The following is a 17,777-nucleotide window of genomic DNA, read 5'->3' on the forward strand; positions in this document are numbered from 1 at the left end:
TCGACAGGCAAAGATCATTTGTGGTGAGGCCAGAGCTGGATAGCTGGAGAGCTTGTGGGCAGACACGACCAGCCCCAGGGTGGGAACTGATCGCAGGGGAACAGTAAATGGGGGCAGAACTGGCAGTAGGAAAGGAAGGCCTTTCGGGGATGTAGGGGAGCCACATTTCATAGGCAATGGGGACCCATAGTAGGTTTTTGAGCAAGGGAGGACTCTTGAAGTCTACAGTTTTCTAAGTGCTCAAACTCCATTATGGTCTACAACTGGTAAGACTGGTGGTCGGGAGACAAATCTCAAGTAAGAAACCATCATTTTTGCTGGATGCCTTGGAGTAAGTCATTGTGCCTCTCTGACCTCCCGTTGCTGGTGACTTGGGCAGCAGGGAGGGGGCAAGGAAGTGGGGGAAATAGAGAAACAGCTGTTCATCTTTGAAGAGGCTGGGAAAGCAGAACTTAGGGTGGGGCCAAGCGACAGACAGAGGATTTTCTGGGGCCACAAAGTGAAGGCATTCCTGGACACAGCGTGAGCTGGGAACATGGGCTTCTGGATCCCAGCTGGCAGCTGCCCTGCCCTCTCACTGGGTCAGCCAGCATAGTGTGTGGGGAAACAGGACTGGCATCCCAGCAGGCTCTGAGACCGAGGTTCCCTAGGAGACCCCTGTGTGCCAAGCACAGTGCTCACCCACCTCATAGGCAACAGAACCAGCGTGAGAACCTGCTATGGACTTCTTGCTCCAGCTCCTCCTCCTGGCCTTACCCATCCCAGCAGGTAAGCTTTGCTGGCCTTTTCCTTCTCACAGGGCCTGGCCTCGGCGAGTCCAGCCTCTGTTGGCCTGGGCAGACTGAACTGTGTCTGGTCACAGGTTTAGCTGCTGAGGTTGAAGGAGGGCATGAGGAGGCAGTGACAGGGAACAGGGACCCTCTCTGAGGTGCCCAGAGGGGTTGCATTGCTGGGGGCAGGACAGGATTTGAGAGTGCGTCTGGAACACCTTCTGGGGGGCAGAGCATGACCCCAGGCCTGCATTACACTCTTTCTTGTCCTACCTCACCCTCAGACCTGACCTCGTGGGGCGTCTCCAGTCCCGACACCGTGCAGGGTATGAAGGGGTCCTGCCTCGTCATCCCTTGCACCTTCAGCTTCCCTGCCAGTGTGAATGTGCCCCACGGCATCACAACCATCTGGTACTATGACTACTCTGGCAAACGGCAGGTAGTGAGTCACTCTACAAACCCCGAGCTGGTGCAGGCCCGCTTCCAAGGCCGCGCCCAGCTGGTGGGGGATCCTGAGCTCAGAGTGTGCAACCTGCTACTGAAGGACCTGCAGCTCGAGGACTCGGGCTCCTACAACTTCCGCTTCGAGATCAGCGAGGGCAACCGCTGGGTAGATGTCAAAGGCTCTGCAGTCACCGTGACAGGTGAGAGCAGGGTCACCAGCCGGAAGGGGCTCCAGGCTGCTCCTGGCCCCACTGGCTCACAGCCCCAGCCCTGGTCCTAAACCCAAACCCAAACCCAGCCCCAATCTTGGCTGCAGTTCCAGCCCAGCCCTGTGCCCCCTGGCATTTGCCCCCAGTGAACCCCTGGCTTTCTCCTTCCCCTTGAAGTCCTGTGCCCCGGGCTGAGGTCTCCAGGGCAGGAGGTCTCAGGTGCGGTGAAGGGGAGCCCCCAGCCTCCTGTCTTTGTCCTCAGAGGAGCTCATCATGCCCACCATTGCCTCTCCGGCTGAGCTGCGTGAGGGCATGGAGGTGGACTTCAACTGCTCCACTCCCTACGCGTGCCTGCAGGAGCCAGTCACCCTGCGGTGGCAAGGCCAGGACCCTGCCCGCTCCACCACCTCCACACTCCAGAAGCTTGAGCCCACGGGCATCCACCACCTGGTGACCCTCCACATGGCCTTGTCCTGGCAGGACCATGGCCGCACCCTGAGCTGCCAGCTCTCGGCAGCCAACCGTAGGACTCAACACGAGATTCACCTCCAAGTGCAGTGTGAGTGAGCGTGGTGGGCGGGCTGGGTAGCACATCCTTGTTACTGAGCTCACACACATCTGTGGTTCCCCAGTGGAAACCATCCCTTTCGGGCCTGTAGGAGTAGCCAGGCTGTGTTTGGACCTCCAGGGTGGAGCAGGTGGAGACTGCTAAGCCCCAAGAGGAGTATTGAAAGGCTCCCTCCACTTCCAGTCCCTGAAGCTAGGCTGGGCAGGGAAGGGGCGACTCAGCCAGAGAACTGGGGGTTGGGCAGTAGAGGCCCTGGGATTTAGACCAGCTCTGGAGGAGGAGGAGGAAGCCAGGGTTCATCCCTTTCCTGCCACTCACACTCCATGACCAGGGGACCACTTGGATATGGCAAAGAGACAGTGGGAGGAATTCCAAGTTTTCACTTGATTATGCGTCTTCCCATCACAGTAAAGACGGGCAGGCTGTTCTAGAACAACTGCCGTACATAGGCATCAGGCTGCTGGCTTCACCATAGACTAGATGAGCAAACTTTGGGCAAGTTACTTGCCTCTCAGAGCCTCTGTTTTCTCACCACCTCTCTGTAGTGGAGGTAATGATAAATACATTTTATCTCACAGGATTGTTATGAAATTTAAAAGCATGCAAAAATATTAGTTTCTATTATTTTCATAGTTACATAGATTAAGGACTTGAAAATACTAGCTTTTTTTTTTTTTTTTCCACACTGCATGGCTTGCTTTGGTGGGAGGAAAAGGGGACGGCAGAGGATGGGATGGTTGGATGGCATCACCGACTCAGTAGACATGAGTTTGAGTAAACTCCAGGAGTTTGTGATGGACAGAGGCCTGGCATGCTGCAGTCCACGGAGTCGCAAAGAGTCAGACAAGACTGAGCGACTGAACTGAACTGGACTGAACTGCATGGCTTGTGAGATTTCAGTTCCCTGACTAGGGACTGAACCCGGGTCACAGCAGTGAAGGCCCAGAGTCCTAACTACTAGGCAATCAGGGAACTCCTGAAAATATTAGCTTTTATTAGCATAGTTACATAGAGAGAGGCTTTAGAACAAGATTTAAAGAAATGCAGTTTCTTTGTATCGTTGGCATCTCCCAACAAATGAGTTAACCATTCTCAGAGAGAATTTGACTCTGCCTTCAGCCCTTGCATTAGGTGGTTTGTCCTTTGCCAGCAGCTGCCACAAGCCGCTATAGCAAGCAATGTGCCCATGGCCCTCAGATAGAAGAGAGGGCAATGGACGTGTCGTGGGGCAGAAAGCCACTGAAGGCAGTGTAGGCTGGATGCTATGCCAAGCATCACGGTATCAAGCCGTCAGTAGAGAAGGACAGGAGCAGGCTTCCTGACAATATGCGGCCAGTGCCTGCCCTGGACAGGGGACTAATGGGAGTTCCAGTTTATCTGGGTGGGCTTCCTTAGGGCAGAGTGTTGAAAGGGGAGTGGAAAAATGCCCCTGCCTTCCCTGGGCACCATACTCGACAACCCCTGTCATGCCTTGCAGATGCCCCCAAGGGTGTGGAAATCCTCCTCAGCCCCTCGGGGCGGAACATCCTTCCAGGGGATCTGGTCACACTCACCTGCCAGGTGAGCAGCAGCCACCCTCAGGTCAGTTCCGTGCAGTGGGTCAAGGATGGGACGCACCTCAAAAGCCGGAGTCGTGTACTACAGTTGCCCCGGGCAGCCTGGGCTGATGCTGGCGTCTACACCTGTGAAGTTGGGAATGGCGTGGGCTCTTCGGTCTCACCTCCTGTCAGCCTCCACATCTTCAGTGAGTCCTGGGTGAGCCTGGGTCTTGACCAGAAGGTAGGGAGGCATCCAGGCCATGGGGGCTGAGGGAAATGAGGCCAAGGTGCCTCCTGGGATGCCTGTGTGGAGTTCCAGCTTAGCTTCTGACAGGTGAAAACCTCCCTGGGAGTGAACAGGGCAAAGAGATGCATCGTCAGTCCAGGAGGCTCCTCCTCAGAGGGGTGTGGCGTACAGCGTACAGAGGTTTAGGCTGCAACCCTGAGAGGTGGGGCCTGGAAGTCACCCGAATATCCCTCAGGGAGCTCTCTGCTGCCCCCACAGTGGCTGAGGTCCAGGTGAGCCCAGCAGGCTCGATTCTGGAGAACCAGACTGTGACCCTGACCTGCAACACGCCGAAAGAAGCGCCCAGGGATCTGCGCTACACATGGTACAAAAACCACGACCTGATGAAGGACACCCACAGTCACATCCTCCAGCTGCACTCAGTCACCAGGGCCGATACAGGCTTCTACTTCTGTGAGGTGCAGAATGCCCAGGGCAGAGAGCGCTCTGACCCAGTCAGCGTGGTGGTCCGCCGTAAGTGGTGGGGACGAGGGCCCTGGAGCTGGGAGCCAGGCCAAAGATTAGAGCCCCTGCAGGAGGGCTGGGGTCCTGGGCCGGGGTGCCCTTGAGCTCACATCTGGGCAAGGCTTTGAATTCCCCAGGCCTCAGTGTCCTATTTTAAACAACTTTTTATTTTGAAATAAGTTCAAATGTAAAAGTTGCAAGAAAAATACAGAGAATTATCATATACTTTTAACCTCGATTCCCATTTTTTAACATTTGATTTTCTTTCTAACAATATATTATACATGTGTGTATATATGTACTCACATACATATATGTATGCGTATACAGAAGCACATATATGTGTGCACAGTTGCACACATTTTCTCTACATATGCACTCTATTCACATGTGTATATACATATGCCCTCTATATGTATACATGAACACATAATCTATCTATCCATTTATATTCCTCAGGCATAATGGCCCTTTACTCCTTAATTTCTCAGCATGTATTTCCTAGGGTCATTCTCATGTACAACCACAGTACAACAATTGTATGTAGTCAAGAAACTTAACATTCATACAAGATCATTATCTAATTTACAAACCATGTTTAAATTTTACCAGCTGGCCCAATAATGTCCGTTATGGTAATTTTTTTTCTGGTTTAGGATTCAATTCAGGATCTTGCTTTGCATTAAGTTGTCAAGTCTCTTTATTCTTCTTTCTTCAGTCTTTCCTTGTCTTCCTTGACATTGAACCCTGACGAGCACAGGTCAGTTGTTTTGTGATATTCTCACCTTGCATTGGTCTGAATGGAGCAGACCAAGCCCACGCACCTGGGCAGGGATACCACGGACATGATTCTGTGTCTGTCTCCCTGTGTCACCTCAGGAGGCATGTGGGGTCATCCTGTCTCATTGCTGGGAGTGTGGACTTGGATCATTTGGTGCAGTGCTGTCCTCTGCCAGGTTTCTTTACCAGTTTTCCCACCATTAAAGTGGAGTCTCTGGATCCCCACTCTCAGGGTAACTGCAAGGATTGACTAGGAAGACAGAATGATTTGCCCAGTCTGGGTACAAATAGGAGTTGCTGGGGTCACTAACTTTTCCCAGGGCATCATAGGACAAAGTAGGTGCAGGGGTCAGAGGCTATAAGAGGAAATCCAGGAATGCCCCTGTTGAGGGTAACAGGCCTGCGCCTCATCTCCATACAGATCCACCCCTCACCCCACACCTAACTGCCTTCCTGGAGACGCAAGAAGGACTGGTGGGCATCCTCCAGTGCTCTGTGGTCAGCGAGCCCCTGGCTACTCTGGTGTTGTCACATGAGGGCCTCATCCTTGCCTCGACTTCCGGAGAGGGTGACCAGAGTCCACGCTTCAGTGTCTACTCTGCCCCAAACTCCCTGCGTCTGGAGATTCAAGACCTGGGGCCAACTGACAGTGGGGAGTACACGTGCTCAGCCACCAGTTCCCTTGGGAATTCATCCTCCACCCTGGACTTCCATGCCAATGGTAAGATGGTCCCACTGGGGCTGGTAGAAGGAGCCTGAGGAGGAGGCCTGCTCTGGCCTCTTCCTCCTGAGAACCGAGAGGGCTCAACCGAGGGCCTGACCTAGCTGGCTAGAAAAAAAATCACATCAAAGATCTGAGCTATAAGGTCATCCCAGTCTCAGAGTTTCCTATAAGTCAAAGCAAAATGGGAAACATGGCAGATTGAGTTATTCCTTTTGTATCCATTCTGACTCTGAACTTACAGGGTTTTTCAATGCACATTCATTTGTTTTTTATTTACTGAACATTTGGGGGCAGACTGTGGTAGGAGTCAGATGCAGAAGCCCAAATAGAGAGGCTGAGTCTTGGTGCACATGTTGCCCTTCCCTCCTTCTGAGGCAGGCATAGCTAATCGATCAAGCCAGGTATTTGACGTAGGCCTAGGATCTGGCCCAGAATCCTGCTCAACCATGCTGCAGCCAGCTACCAATAGATCTGAATTGGCACTCAAGGTCAAACCCTTCTGATCATCAAGAGATTCACAGAGCTGATACTATGATGCTCAGAACTCCTGATAATTGAGTTGGGAGAAGCCCAGGAGGGCTTCCTGCGGTGGATGGCATGGAGCCGCAGACATGCAGGGGAGCTGAGCTTTCTTCTCTCCTTCTCCCACTAGTGGCCCGCCTCCTCATCAGCCCGGCAGCAGAAGTGGCAGAAGGGCAGGCGGTAACACTTAGCTGTAGGAGCAGCCTGAGCTCAATGCCTGACACCCGCTTCTCCTGGTACCGGAACGGGGCCCTGCTTCTCGAAGGGCCCAGCAGCAGCCTTCTGCTCCCTGTGGTCTCCAGCACTGACGCCGGCTCATACCACTGTCGGGCCCAGGATGGCCATGGCACCAGCGGGCTGTCCTCACCTGCTGTCCTCACTGTCCTCTGTGAGTAGCCTTCCCGCCGGCCCCTGCCTGCTGTGGGAAGATCAGCCACCAGAGCCCATCAGCCCCCTCCTCCAGGCCCTCCTGACTCTGTCCTGCCCTGAGTCCAGATGGAAGACAGCCGCGAACCTGGGCACCATGGACCTGACCACCTTAGCTGAAATATGGAGACCGAGTCTAGGGCATCCCATTTCCCCATCCCAGTCCCATCAGAGCTCTGCCTCTAGCCTCAGACCCATCGTGGACACCATGTCCAAGCTTTATCCTCTGGGGCTGGGCCCTGGGACACCCTACTCCTATATATATAGACACGTCTCATAGGCTGCACCCTCACAGGTGCAGACACAAAGGCAGAGCCTCCCCGCACAGGGCCTGCATCGTGTCAAGGGTGGATGCTCCTGAGAGGCTGAGTAACATTCAGGACACACTCAGCTTCCAGCACGCCTTCCCTAACATGTGCAGGACACAGGTCCAGGGACTGTCAGGAAGAGCGGTCACCTCTTGGGGGTTTTCTAGTGTTCAGTGTGAGATCACCTAGGAGTCTTGGTCCCACTCTTCAGAAACTTCTAGGAGGAGGGCAATTTAGGCATTATCTGTTCTCCTCGGAGCTGGCTTGGAGATCAGACATAAGAGACAGGCAGGGTCTTAGGGGAGGGGGTGTGAAGAGAGGACACAAATCGTAAGACACACAGGGACTGCTCTGTAGGTACCCTGCCCAGGAGCACATGGCGGTTATGCAAGGTGGCTGCTAGCCCCTACAGTTCTAGCTCTGTCTAAGCAAGAAAAAGGCCCTCCTTCCTCTGGGAAGACTCAGTCCAGTGCTAAGGCATAGTTGAGCACACGGGCATGGGCTGAGGTCCTGCCACCCCCGTCCAGTAGTCCTTGTATAATGCACAGTCTGCACAGCTGTTTGTGTCAGCTCCGGGTTCATGCCTTTGCTCAGCGTGTTCTGGGAGCCTAGCTAGCTTTGACTGCACCCCTGGGAGCCTGGCAGAGGCTGTGGGATAGTGCCCATACTCTTCTCTCTCCAGATGCCCCACGCCGACCCACGTTCACTGCCCAGCTGGACTCTGACACCGCCGGAGCCGGTCAGCGAGGCCTCCTCTTGTGTCGTGTGGACAGCGACCCCCCGGCCCAGCTGCGGCTGCTCCACAGGGGTCGCGTGGTGGCCTCTGCCCTGCCATCAGGGGTCAGCTGTGGTGCCTGCGGGAGCTGCTCCCCACGCACAAAGGTTACCAGAGCCCCCAACCTGCTGCGGGTAGAGATCGAAGACCCGGTGCTGGAGGACGAAGGCATGTACATCTGCGAGGCCAGCAACGTCCTGGGCAACGCCTCTGCCTCAGCGAACTTCAATGCCCAGGGTGAGGCAGGACAGGGAGCAGGTCGCTTGGGGTCAGGGGCTGGTGCTTGGGACCCTATTCATTTGCAACCCGCAGCTCTGAGGAGGGTCAGTTGGGCGAAACCACCTCCTGTCAGCAGAGGGAGTTCCGTTTGCTCCCCTTGCCCCGTGGGCACCCAGAGGGGCTCCTTCCCACCTGCTCCAGACGGGGAGGCAGGACCACTCACCCCGCGGACCGGGGGGAAGCCATCAGGGTTGAGGCCTGTCTCAGTAAGCCTGTGCTGCCTGCTCTCCAGCCACCGTCCTGGTCGTCACACCGTCACACACGCTGCAGGAGGGCACCGGAGCCAACCTGACTTGCAGGGTGAGCCGGGAAGCTGGCGGCCCTGCCAACTTCACCTGGCTCCGGGATGGGGCCCTGTGGGCCCAGGGCCCCCTAGAGACCCTGACGCTGCTGCCTGTGGCCAGAACAGATGCCGCCCTTTATGCCTGCCGCATCCTCACCGAGGCCGGTGCCCAGCTCTCCACCCCTGTGGTCCTGCGAGTGCTCTGTGGGTGATAGGCAAGGGGATTTGGGCCCTTGGAGGGTGGAGGAGGTGGTCTGGGGGAAACAAGGCTGAGGTTGGGTTTGAGGAGGCAAGAACATGGCTTGGGTGTGGGCACGTGTAGGCCTGGACTACGTGTCTGGAGGAGGACAGCCTGGCAGCTGAAAAGTGGTGAGCTGGGCAGGGGCTGGCCTGAGCTCCCCACTGTCTCTACAGACCCCCCAGACCCTCCAAAGCTGTCTGCTCTCCTGGATGTGGACCAGGGCCACACGGCTGTGTTTGTCTGCAGTGTGGACAGTCGCCCTCCCGCCCAGCTGGCTCTGTTCCATGGCGAGCACCTCTTGGCCACCAGCCCGGGGCCCCAGCTTCCATCCCGTGGCCGCCTCCAGGCCAAAAACACTGCCAACTTCCTGCAGCTAGAGGTCCAAGACTTGAGCCTTAAGGACTCTGGCAGCTACCGCTGTGAGGCCAACAATACCCTGGGATCAGCTAACACTTCCCTTGTCTTCCAGGTCCGAGGTGAGTGTCCTCTGTAGCTGTGGTGCATCCAAATGTCCTGGGGACCACTCTGCATATGTATATAGAGATGTGTAATATATGGGCTTACCAGGTGTTGCTAGTGGTGAAGAATCCCCGTGCCAATGCAAGAGATGCAAGAGATACAGGTTTGATCCCTGGGCTGGGAAGATCCTCTGGAGGAGGAAATGGCAACCCACTCCAGTATTCTTGCCTAGAGAATCCTATGGACAGAGGAGCATGGCAGGCTACAGACCATGGGGTCGCAGAGTTGGACACAACTGAAGCGACTTAGCACGCACATGGAATATGTAATGTATGTGTTAAGTCACTCAGTCATGTCGGACTCTTTGTGACCCTAAAGACTGTAGCCCACCAGGCTCCTCAGTCCATGAGGTTCTCCAGGCAAGAATACTGGAGTGGGTTGCCATTTCCTCCTCCAGAGGATCTTCCCGACGCAGGGAATGAACCTACATCTTTTATGTCTCCTGCATTGGCAGGAGGGTTTTTTGTTTATTTATTTATTTATTTTTCGGCAGGAGGGTTCTTTACCACTAGTGCCACTTGGGAAGCCCCATATAATGATCACATTTGTATATACATTGTTGGTTGCTGTTCACTTGCTAAGTTGTGTCTGACTACACACATATATATATATGAATATATCCATATTCTTCATTTATCTCTCTGTATATATTCTTCTGTAATAATCCTGCCTAAGTGAATAAGCCAGAAGAAAACAAAGTTAATACCAATAATGCTGGAAAAAAAAACTTTTTTTTTTCCTCCCACAGTGACAAACATCAATTTTTGAACATTTTCCCTGGGACTTGGTTCTGTATATCCTATTTATCATACCCTTTTCACAGGTGAAGAAATTGAGAAATTTAGGGGCTTGCTCATGGTCACATGACCAGGAGGGGACCCTGCTAGCTCTGGATGAATTCAGTGCTGGTCTCTGGCACAGTCTGAGCTCTCAATCACCACTCTAGCTATCCCTCCTTCTTACTCCCCCACCCTGATCTCTTCCTGCCTCAAACCTGGGGGGATCCAGGGACAGCCCTTTGCCTGGTCTTCTGTTCCTGGGCTCTCATTACTTGGAAGTTGGGTGCAGAGATGGGCTAGAGAGAGCTGCTAATTTCCCCTTCCAAGCTGTTGGTCACCATGCTGAGGTCAGCTCATGATCAGTACCGTGGTCCTTGGTTGGACCTAAATCCCTACCATTTCTGTGCTTTATGGGGTCAAAACAACATCTGTCAAGAGCTAACACGTGCAGGTGCTATGCATGGCACTAGCGTTGTACCCAGGTGAGGCTCACCCTGTGGTAGGTGAGATATGACTGACAAAGCAAAACCATAACTCAAGGTGCTGGGCAGTGAACGCCAGGTCAGAACCAGGGCAAGGGAGTTGGGCGCAGGAGAGAAAGAGGCATGAAGCTGCAGTGGGGCCCTCAGCAGTGGCCTGGTGGGTGAGCAGTGGCTCTGGCACATGGGGTTGGGGTCTTGCTGTCCTCATGTGTCCACAAACGCAGTCCCAGCTGCGGAGGGGTGTGGTGGAAGGCCCTCACCTGCTCTTGGTTTCTCCCTGCAGGAGCCTGGGTCCGGGTGTCACCATCGCCTGAGCTCCGGGAGGGCCAGGCTGTGGTCCTGAGCTGCCAAGTACCCACAGGGGTCCTGGAGGGGACCTCATACCGTTGGTATCGAGATGGCCAGCCCCTCCAGGAGTCCACCTCAGCCAAAATCCATTTTGCAGCCATAACTCTGAGCCAAGCTGGGGCCTACCATTGCCAAGCCCAGGCTCCTGGCTCAGCCACCACGAACCTGGCGGCCCCGGTCAGCCTCCATGTGTCTTGTAAGCACTTTGATCCCATTCACGTTTCTTGGGGAAGGAGGGAGCCAAGCGCATGACTGGGGAAGGGGATATTGCGCCCCTGGTCCTGGACTCTACTTCCGAGAGAGTCCTAGATGAGGGACCACCTGGTCAGACCCTGACCATCGTCTGCCTTGTGTAGATGCCCCTCGCCAGGCCACACTCACTACCCTCATGGACACAGGCCCTGGGCGACTGGGCCTCCTCCTGTGCCGTGTGAAGAGTGACCCTCCAGCCCAGTTACGACTGCTTCACGGGGACCGCCTTGTGACCTCTACCCTGCAAGGAGTTGGGGAGCTTGTGGCCAGCTCTCCCCGGCTACAGGTGGCGGTGGCCCCCAACACACTGCGCCTGGAGATTCGCAATGCAGTGCTGGAGGATGAAGGTGTCTATACCTGCGAGGCCACCAATGCCCTGGGCCAGGCCTCGGCCTCAGCCACCTTTGATGCCCAAGGTCAGTATGGGGGTGTGAGTGGGTAGCTCTTTTAAGAGACGAGGAGGTTGGAGAGGGTTCTGGAAGCCTGAGACACAGGCAGGAGGGCTGAACATCGGACAGTCTGCATTCCCACTCTTCTTGAGGGCAGCAGTCTCCAAACTTGGTTTTCATTGAAGAACATTTTTTAAAAACAGAATTTTACATGGATGCCCAGGGGATAAAACTAATCAGACAGGGGTCACTCAAGGAGAAACCACAGCAGGGCTTTTGAGGCCTGGGTTCTCCCAGGTGGTCCTCCAACAGGGTCAGGGAGGGCTCAGGGCACTCCAGGGAGAGCTCTGCTGGGGACCACCTGACAGGTGATGAGCTGTTGCCCAAGCTCCATCTCTGAGCCTCACTTACAGGTGGGTCACCTGTGCCTCCCAGAGGCTGAGAGGCTGCCCACCCTACAGGCGGCTTGCTTGACACAGCCTTCATATTCCCTGATGTCCCTGTGCCCTCTTCTGTCTCCAGCTGTGAGTGTGCAGGTGTGGCCCAAAGCCACCGTGCAGGAGGGGCAGCTGGTGAACATGACCTGCCTTGTGTGGACCACTCACGTGACCCAGCCCACCTACACGTGGTACAAAGATGGGCAGCAGCTCCCAGATACTGCCCACTCCATCGCCCTCCCCAGTGTCACGGTCGTGGATGCCACCTCCTACAGATGTGGTGTGTTGGTCCCTGGCCAGACACTCCGTCTCTCTAGGCCCGTCACCCTGGATGTCCTCTGTGAGTCTGGTTGGAGGCAGGGTGGAGCTTAGGAAGGAATAACAGCTTGCGGGGATCAGGGCACGGCCGAGTCCCATAGTCATCTACCCCAGGAGCTCAGTACCCAGCTGTACCTAGTACTGGCCAAGGAGCATTAGAGTTGGGGGGGCATGGGGGCAGAGGAGCAGTGCCCCAGGTTGGGCAAGTGGAGGCTGTTGGGGGCAGGGAGCCAAAGCCTTCCTGTTTTGAATGCCACCTGCAAACTGGCCTCCTTACCACTGTGTGCGCTGAACTCCTCTGCCTTTCTGCATCTCAGACGCACCCCGCAGCCTGCGCCTGACCTATCTCCTGGAGAGCCGTGGCGGGCAGCTTGCCCTGGTGCTGTGCACCGTGGACAGCCGCCCACCTGCCCAGCTGGTCCTCAGCCATGCTGGCCGCCTCCTGGCCTCCTCGACCGCAGCCTCCGTCCCCAACACCCTGCAGCTGGAGCTGTGGGAGCCCGGGCCCAGTGACGAGGGTCTCTACAGCTGCTCGGCCCGCAGTCCTCTGGGTCAGGTCAACACATCCCTAGAGCTGCGGCTAGAGGGTGAGGCAGGGCCTAGCCAGGGGTGGGATCAGCTACGGTGTCTCGCTGGACCCAGCTGACCCTGTCTTCTTGGTACAGGTGTGCAAGTGACCCTGGCTCCGTCCGCCGCTGTGCCCGAGGGGGCCCCTGTCACAGTGAGCTGTGAAGACCCTGCTGCCCGCCCACCTGCCCTCTACGCCTGGTACCACAACAGCCGTTGGCTGCAGGAGGGGCCAGAGGCCTCTCTCTCCTTCCCGGTGGTTACACGGGCTCATGCAGGAGCCTATACCTGTCAGGTCCGGGATGCCCAGGGTACACGCAGCTCCCGGCCCACAGCACTACATGTCCTCTGTAAGCAAGGGTCCTTGCCTGGGGGTGCCCAGGGTGCGTGGAGGGCGCTTCTGGGCCCTAGTCCGGGTGGGCACAAGGCTGCACAGGACTGAACCTGGGAATGGACACTTGGGGAAAGACACAGGGGATGAGGGAAGATTCCTCAGGGTCCTCTGAGCCCTGCCTGGAGGAATCTGCCCACAGGATTCCTGAGAAGCTGTCACTCCCCAGAAGTTTCCATTTTCCCAGAGGCTTCAGCCTCAACAATGCCAGGCAGGTGGGCAATGGCTAGCACAGGGTTTTCAAGCAAGACCCTCAGCTCCGCCCTGCTCCACAATTCAGATGCCCCCCGGGACGCTGCTGTGTCCTCCTTCTGGGACTCAAGGACCAGCCCCATGGCTGTGGTACAGTGCACCGTGGACAGTGAACCACCTGCCGAGCTGGCCCTGGCCCGCAATGGCAAAGTTCTGGCCACCAGCAACGGCATCCATGGCTTGGCAGTGGAGACGGGCCATGTCCAGGTGGCCCGCAATGCCCTGCGGCTGCGAGTGCAAGCTGTGCCCTCAGGAGACGAGGACACCTACGTCTGCACAGCTCGCAACTTGCTGGGCTCGGTCAGCACCACCATGGGGCAGCTGCAGGCAGGTGAGCTGGCCAGGAGGCAGGAGGGGCGCCGTTGCTGTGGGGTCTGAGTCTGTCTGAGGGGTGGGGCTCCCACCAGAAGAAGCTGGCTGGCCTGACCTGATGGAGAGGAACAGTGCCCACTGGTGGGGGGTTGCTCAGCCTGAGGGGTAGAAACAGCCTGGCTTTTGGAGAGCTCCCTACAAGAGAGGTGGGTGGAGGCATGGCAACATCTCAAGGGGAGCATGGGTGGAGGGGAGACATAACCTTGCCCTCAGAGAGCCCAGACTGTGGGTGGGAGCACAGACCTGCCCTGGGGAAACTGGGAATGGGAGGACAGGTCCAATCTTACCTTCGGGGAGCTCAGTTTGAGGGACAAGGTGCAGACCCATCCTTGGGGAGTTCAATCTGAGCCTCATCCATCAAAAAGCCTGAATTGATGAGAGAGGGAGGCACCGCTTTGCCCCAGAAGTCCCCAGGGCAAGGAGGAGAGGTAACCTTGTTCGCAGTCTGATGGGGGAGACACAGTCCCACCTTTGGAGATCCAGATCCCATATTATGCACAGAGGACAAGCCAGAGGCTGCAGCTCCCACAGGTCTACAGACCCCAACCACGTCTGGTCCTGCAGGTGTGCATGTGGTGGCCGAGCCAGGGCTAGATGTGCCTGAGGGCACAGCACTGAACTTGAGTTGTCACCTCCCTGGTGGCCCTGGGCTCATGGGCAACTCCACCTTCACTTGGTTCTGGAATGGCCGGCAGCTACACACGGAGCCTGTACCCACCCTCGCCTTCACCCACGTGGCCCGCGACCAAGCTGGAATGTACCACTGCCAGGCTGAGCTCCCCATTGGGGCCACCGCCTCTGCTCCAGTTACCCTCCGGGTGCTCTGTGAGTGTCACATCCTTCACATCCTCTCCCTGCCTCAGTCTCCCCACATCTCACATGCCCGTTTCAGGTCTTCCTCCTCTTCTGTCTGCAAACACCAAAGACTTCACAGCAATGGAGTCCTGGGTCAGAGGATTCCCACTGACTGGTGTGTGATCCTGTGCCTCTCTGCCTTGGTTTCCTTATCTGTAAAATGTCAGTCCCCTCTCCTTGTGAGGGGTCCAGGAGGTAAAGCACGCAGAGTGCCTGGCACAAAGTAAGCCCTCATCAACCTCAGCCCCCTATTTTATTCCTTGAAAGGGCCCCACACTGTATTAGTCAGCTATTGCTGTGTAACAAGCTACCCCAAAACCTAGTGCTTAAAACGACAGCCAATTTTATTTGCTCACAAGTCTATGGGCCAGAAATTTGGGCTGGGCTAGCAGTTCTGCTGGTCTTACATCATGTGGCTGCTGTTATTTCACCTTCTTGGCTGGCAAATGGAGTGGGCTGTCGGTTGGGCCTCATGTGTCCAGCAGGCCGGCCTGGGCTTCCACATGGTTGTTTTCCAAGGAGAGCAGAAGCTGCAAGGCCCATTGAGGTCTAGCCCTGAAGTCACACAAAGTCACTTCTGCCTTCAAAGGCAACCACAGATTGAAAGAGTGAGGAAACAAGCTCTACCTCTTAATGGAAGGAGCAGCAGTCGCCTTGCATGGGATACAAGGAGGGGAGGAACTGTGTAGTTGTTTCTGCAGTCACCACACTCCCTGTCTTCCTACAGATCCCCCCGAGACACCCACGATGACGGTTTTTGTGGAGCCTGAGGGTGGCATCCAAGGCATTCTGGACTGCCGAGTAGACAGTGAGCCCCTGGCCAGCCTGACCCTCCACCTCAGCAATCGGCTGGTGGCCTCTAGCCAGTCCAAGGTTGCTCCTGCCAAGCCACACATCCATGTCTCAGTCACCCCCAACGCCTTGAGGGTGGTCATAGAGGAGCTGAGGCCCAGTGACCAGGGGGATTATGTGTGCTCCGCCTCTAATGCCCTGGGCTCTGCCTCTGCGGCCGCCTACTTTGGAACCAGAGGTGAGAGCTCCCACCCTATCTCCTAAGCCATTCTGCACAAAGGCCCAGTTCTCAGGTCCAGAGGCTTCCTTCTGAGGTCTTTCCCGAATCCCTTCTGCTTGTCTAGTCTAGACTGATTGCTTGAAACTCCTTGGCATGGGGAAATTTCCAAGAGAAATTAGAACTTAAAATAAGTTTCATCTTGGGGGAGTCAGTTTGGGAGGGAGGATCAGAAGCCTGGAGCCACAGCCACCCCCTAAGCCTCACCTCATGTTACAGCCCTGCACCGCCTGCAGCTGTTCCAGCAGCTCCTCTGGGTCCTGGGGCTGCTGGCTGGCCTTCTCTTCCTACTGCTGGGCCTGGGGGCCTGCTACACCTGGAGGTGGGTCTGGAGCTAGAAGGTGAGCAGAGTAACCTCATCCTTCCCCCATGTCCCTCCCACCAAATTCACAAGCTCCATACTTTCTAGCCTGTCCCTCTCCTTCCCCTTGCTCCAAATTTGGGAAGCCCGTCTAAAATTGTCTCTAAATCTATCTTTCTATAGTTTTCTTCTTTCCTTGTCTCTGCTCTCTCACTGCTGAAGAAAGGACTGGAGAGGAAGAAAGATCAAGTAGCCTACTCTCCCCAAATCTCCCCCACAATCTGTGTAGGGAGCAGGGTGTAAGCTTACGGGTGGGGGGATGGAACGGGGGCAGGCGGGGGAGGAGAGAGGCTCTCTGAGTCCACTCTTGTCCTTGCAGAAGGAGGCAATTTCATAAGCTGAGAGAATGTGAAAACTCAGTGGAGATGACTTCTCAGAAGGAAACCATGCAGGTATCCATTCACCATGTGGGCACATGCAGACGCAGTACTTGGCTAACCAGCACTGTGGGGCTAGCACCGAGAGATTATTCTCATTTATAGGACAGTGCTTGGGGCTGGGGGAGATTGGAGAGAGAGCAGAGACCCAGCACCCTCTGGGAAGACAGTGGGAGCCATATTCTGAGTAGGGCAGAGCAGTCACGGGCTTGCTGCATGGCTGCCTGAATAACTGGAGCAGCATTCTGAACTGAGCAGCATCGCCTTTACTTCCAGGACACATCTTGCAACACAGGACCCCACCTGGGTTTTAGGGTCTCTCTTCCTCACTCCTGATTCTGCCCATCACCTGAGCAGGGGTGAAAGTCTGTTTCCCCTCCCCCGTGGTGTGTCCCCTTCTGTAGATAATCCATTTGGCGGGCCAGGGCTCCCAGGCACATTTCAGCCATGCACACTCTCCGATCCCCTAGGGACCCATACCCAGGGCTGGGGACTTGGAGGACTGCCCTCCAGAGCTAGAGGTCAGGTGATGACTGCTCCCAGAGTCCTCCAGTGACCAGTTTTCCTGGTGGGAAGCTCATTGATCCTGATGCAGCCACATCTTAGACCTTATGCTGGGCTCTGCCCCTGAGCTGACCTGTGGCATTTCCTGCCTTTAGGAGGAGGAAGTCACCAGAATCTGTGATGACCCGGGCCCTGTGAACAATGCGGCGTTGGGTCCTGACTCCCTCTGAAAACATCTCTGTGGCATCTGACTTTCTATGACCTGGCTTCAACCACCAAGAAAAAGGGGTGGTGAGAGGTGGTGGTGAACTTCAATCTACCCACATGGGTGTTGACCCTGGGCAACTCTGAAGAGAAATGAATTGATCACATTGTCTATTTCTCTTTCTGTCTTCTCTGGATCTCATTTCTCTATTTATCTTCCAATGCACTACCTCTTCACATCTTCCTCCAAGCTCACCTTGGATTTCTGGGATGGATTAGAATATAAGAGCTTTCTATATCATTACAAGCTGGTCAAGGCACCCTATAGTGACTAGAATATAAGCTAGGCTGCTCTAAAAAGACCAAATACAGTAACTTCAACATGAAAGAATTTGATTTTTCTCTCTCATACTAGTCTGGGTATGTTATGGTGGTTTAAGATGTTGGAGCTCTGGATTCTTCTCTTTTGTTTTTCTCCATCCCTAAAATGTTGCTTTTGATTGTGAAGTTCACAATGATCCCATTGTGCTCATACTCCTTCCAGCAAGAAGAGGGAAGAGTGGAAGTGAAATGAAAGGCACACTCATTCCCATTGTGGATACAATCCAGAAGTTCTGGCTGGAATTTGGTCATATAGCTACTCCAAGCTGCAAGGGATTTTGGGAAATGTAGTTTTTATTATA

General features: G+C 55.3%; 1 protein-coding gene across 1 annotated transcript; it reads left to right on the top strand.

Moving 5' to 3' along the window:
• Nucleotides 1-255: 255 nt before the first annotated feature.
• SIGLEC1 (sialic acid binding Ig like lectin 1) lies at nt 256-17,485 on the top strand. The gene is made up of 21 exons (XM_043480185.1): nt 256-768; nt 1,055-1,414; nt 1,686-1,982; nt 3,469-3,735; nt 4,035-4,289; nt 5,482-5,781; nt 6,437-6,694; nt 7,723-8,052; nt 8,327-8,581; nt 8,792-9,094; nt 10,682-10,942; nt 11,103-11,414; nt 11,910-12,164; nt 12,460-12,729; nt 12,808-13,059; nt 13,381-13,683; nt 14,289-14,549; nt 15,307-15,609; nt 15,868-15,970; nt 16,329-16,401; nt 17,046-17,485. The coding sequence occupies exons 1-21, from the start codon at nt 720-722 to the stop codon at nt 17,118-17,120; spliced, it is 5,142 nt and encodes a 1,713-aa protein (XP_043336120.1). The 5' UTR covers nt 256-719; the 3' UTR covers nt 17,121-17,485.
• The last annotated feature ends 292 nt before the right edge of the window (nt 17,486-17,777 follow it).

Source organism: Cervus canadensis, chromosome 10 (genome assembly GCF_019320065.1).
Source record: "Cervus canadensis isolate Bull #8, Minnesota chromosome 10, ASM1932006v1, whole genome shotgun sequence".
Lineage (NCBI taxonomy): Eukaryota > Metazoa > Chordata > Mammalia > Artiodactyla > Cervidae > Cervus > Cervus canadensis.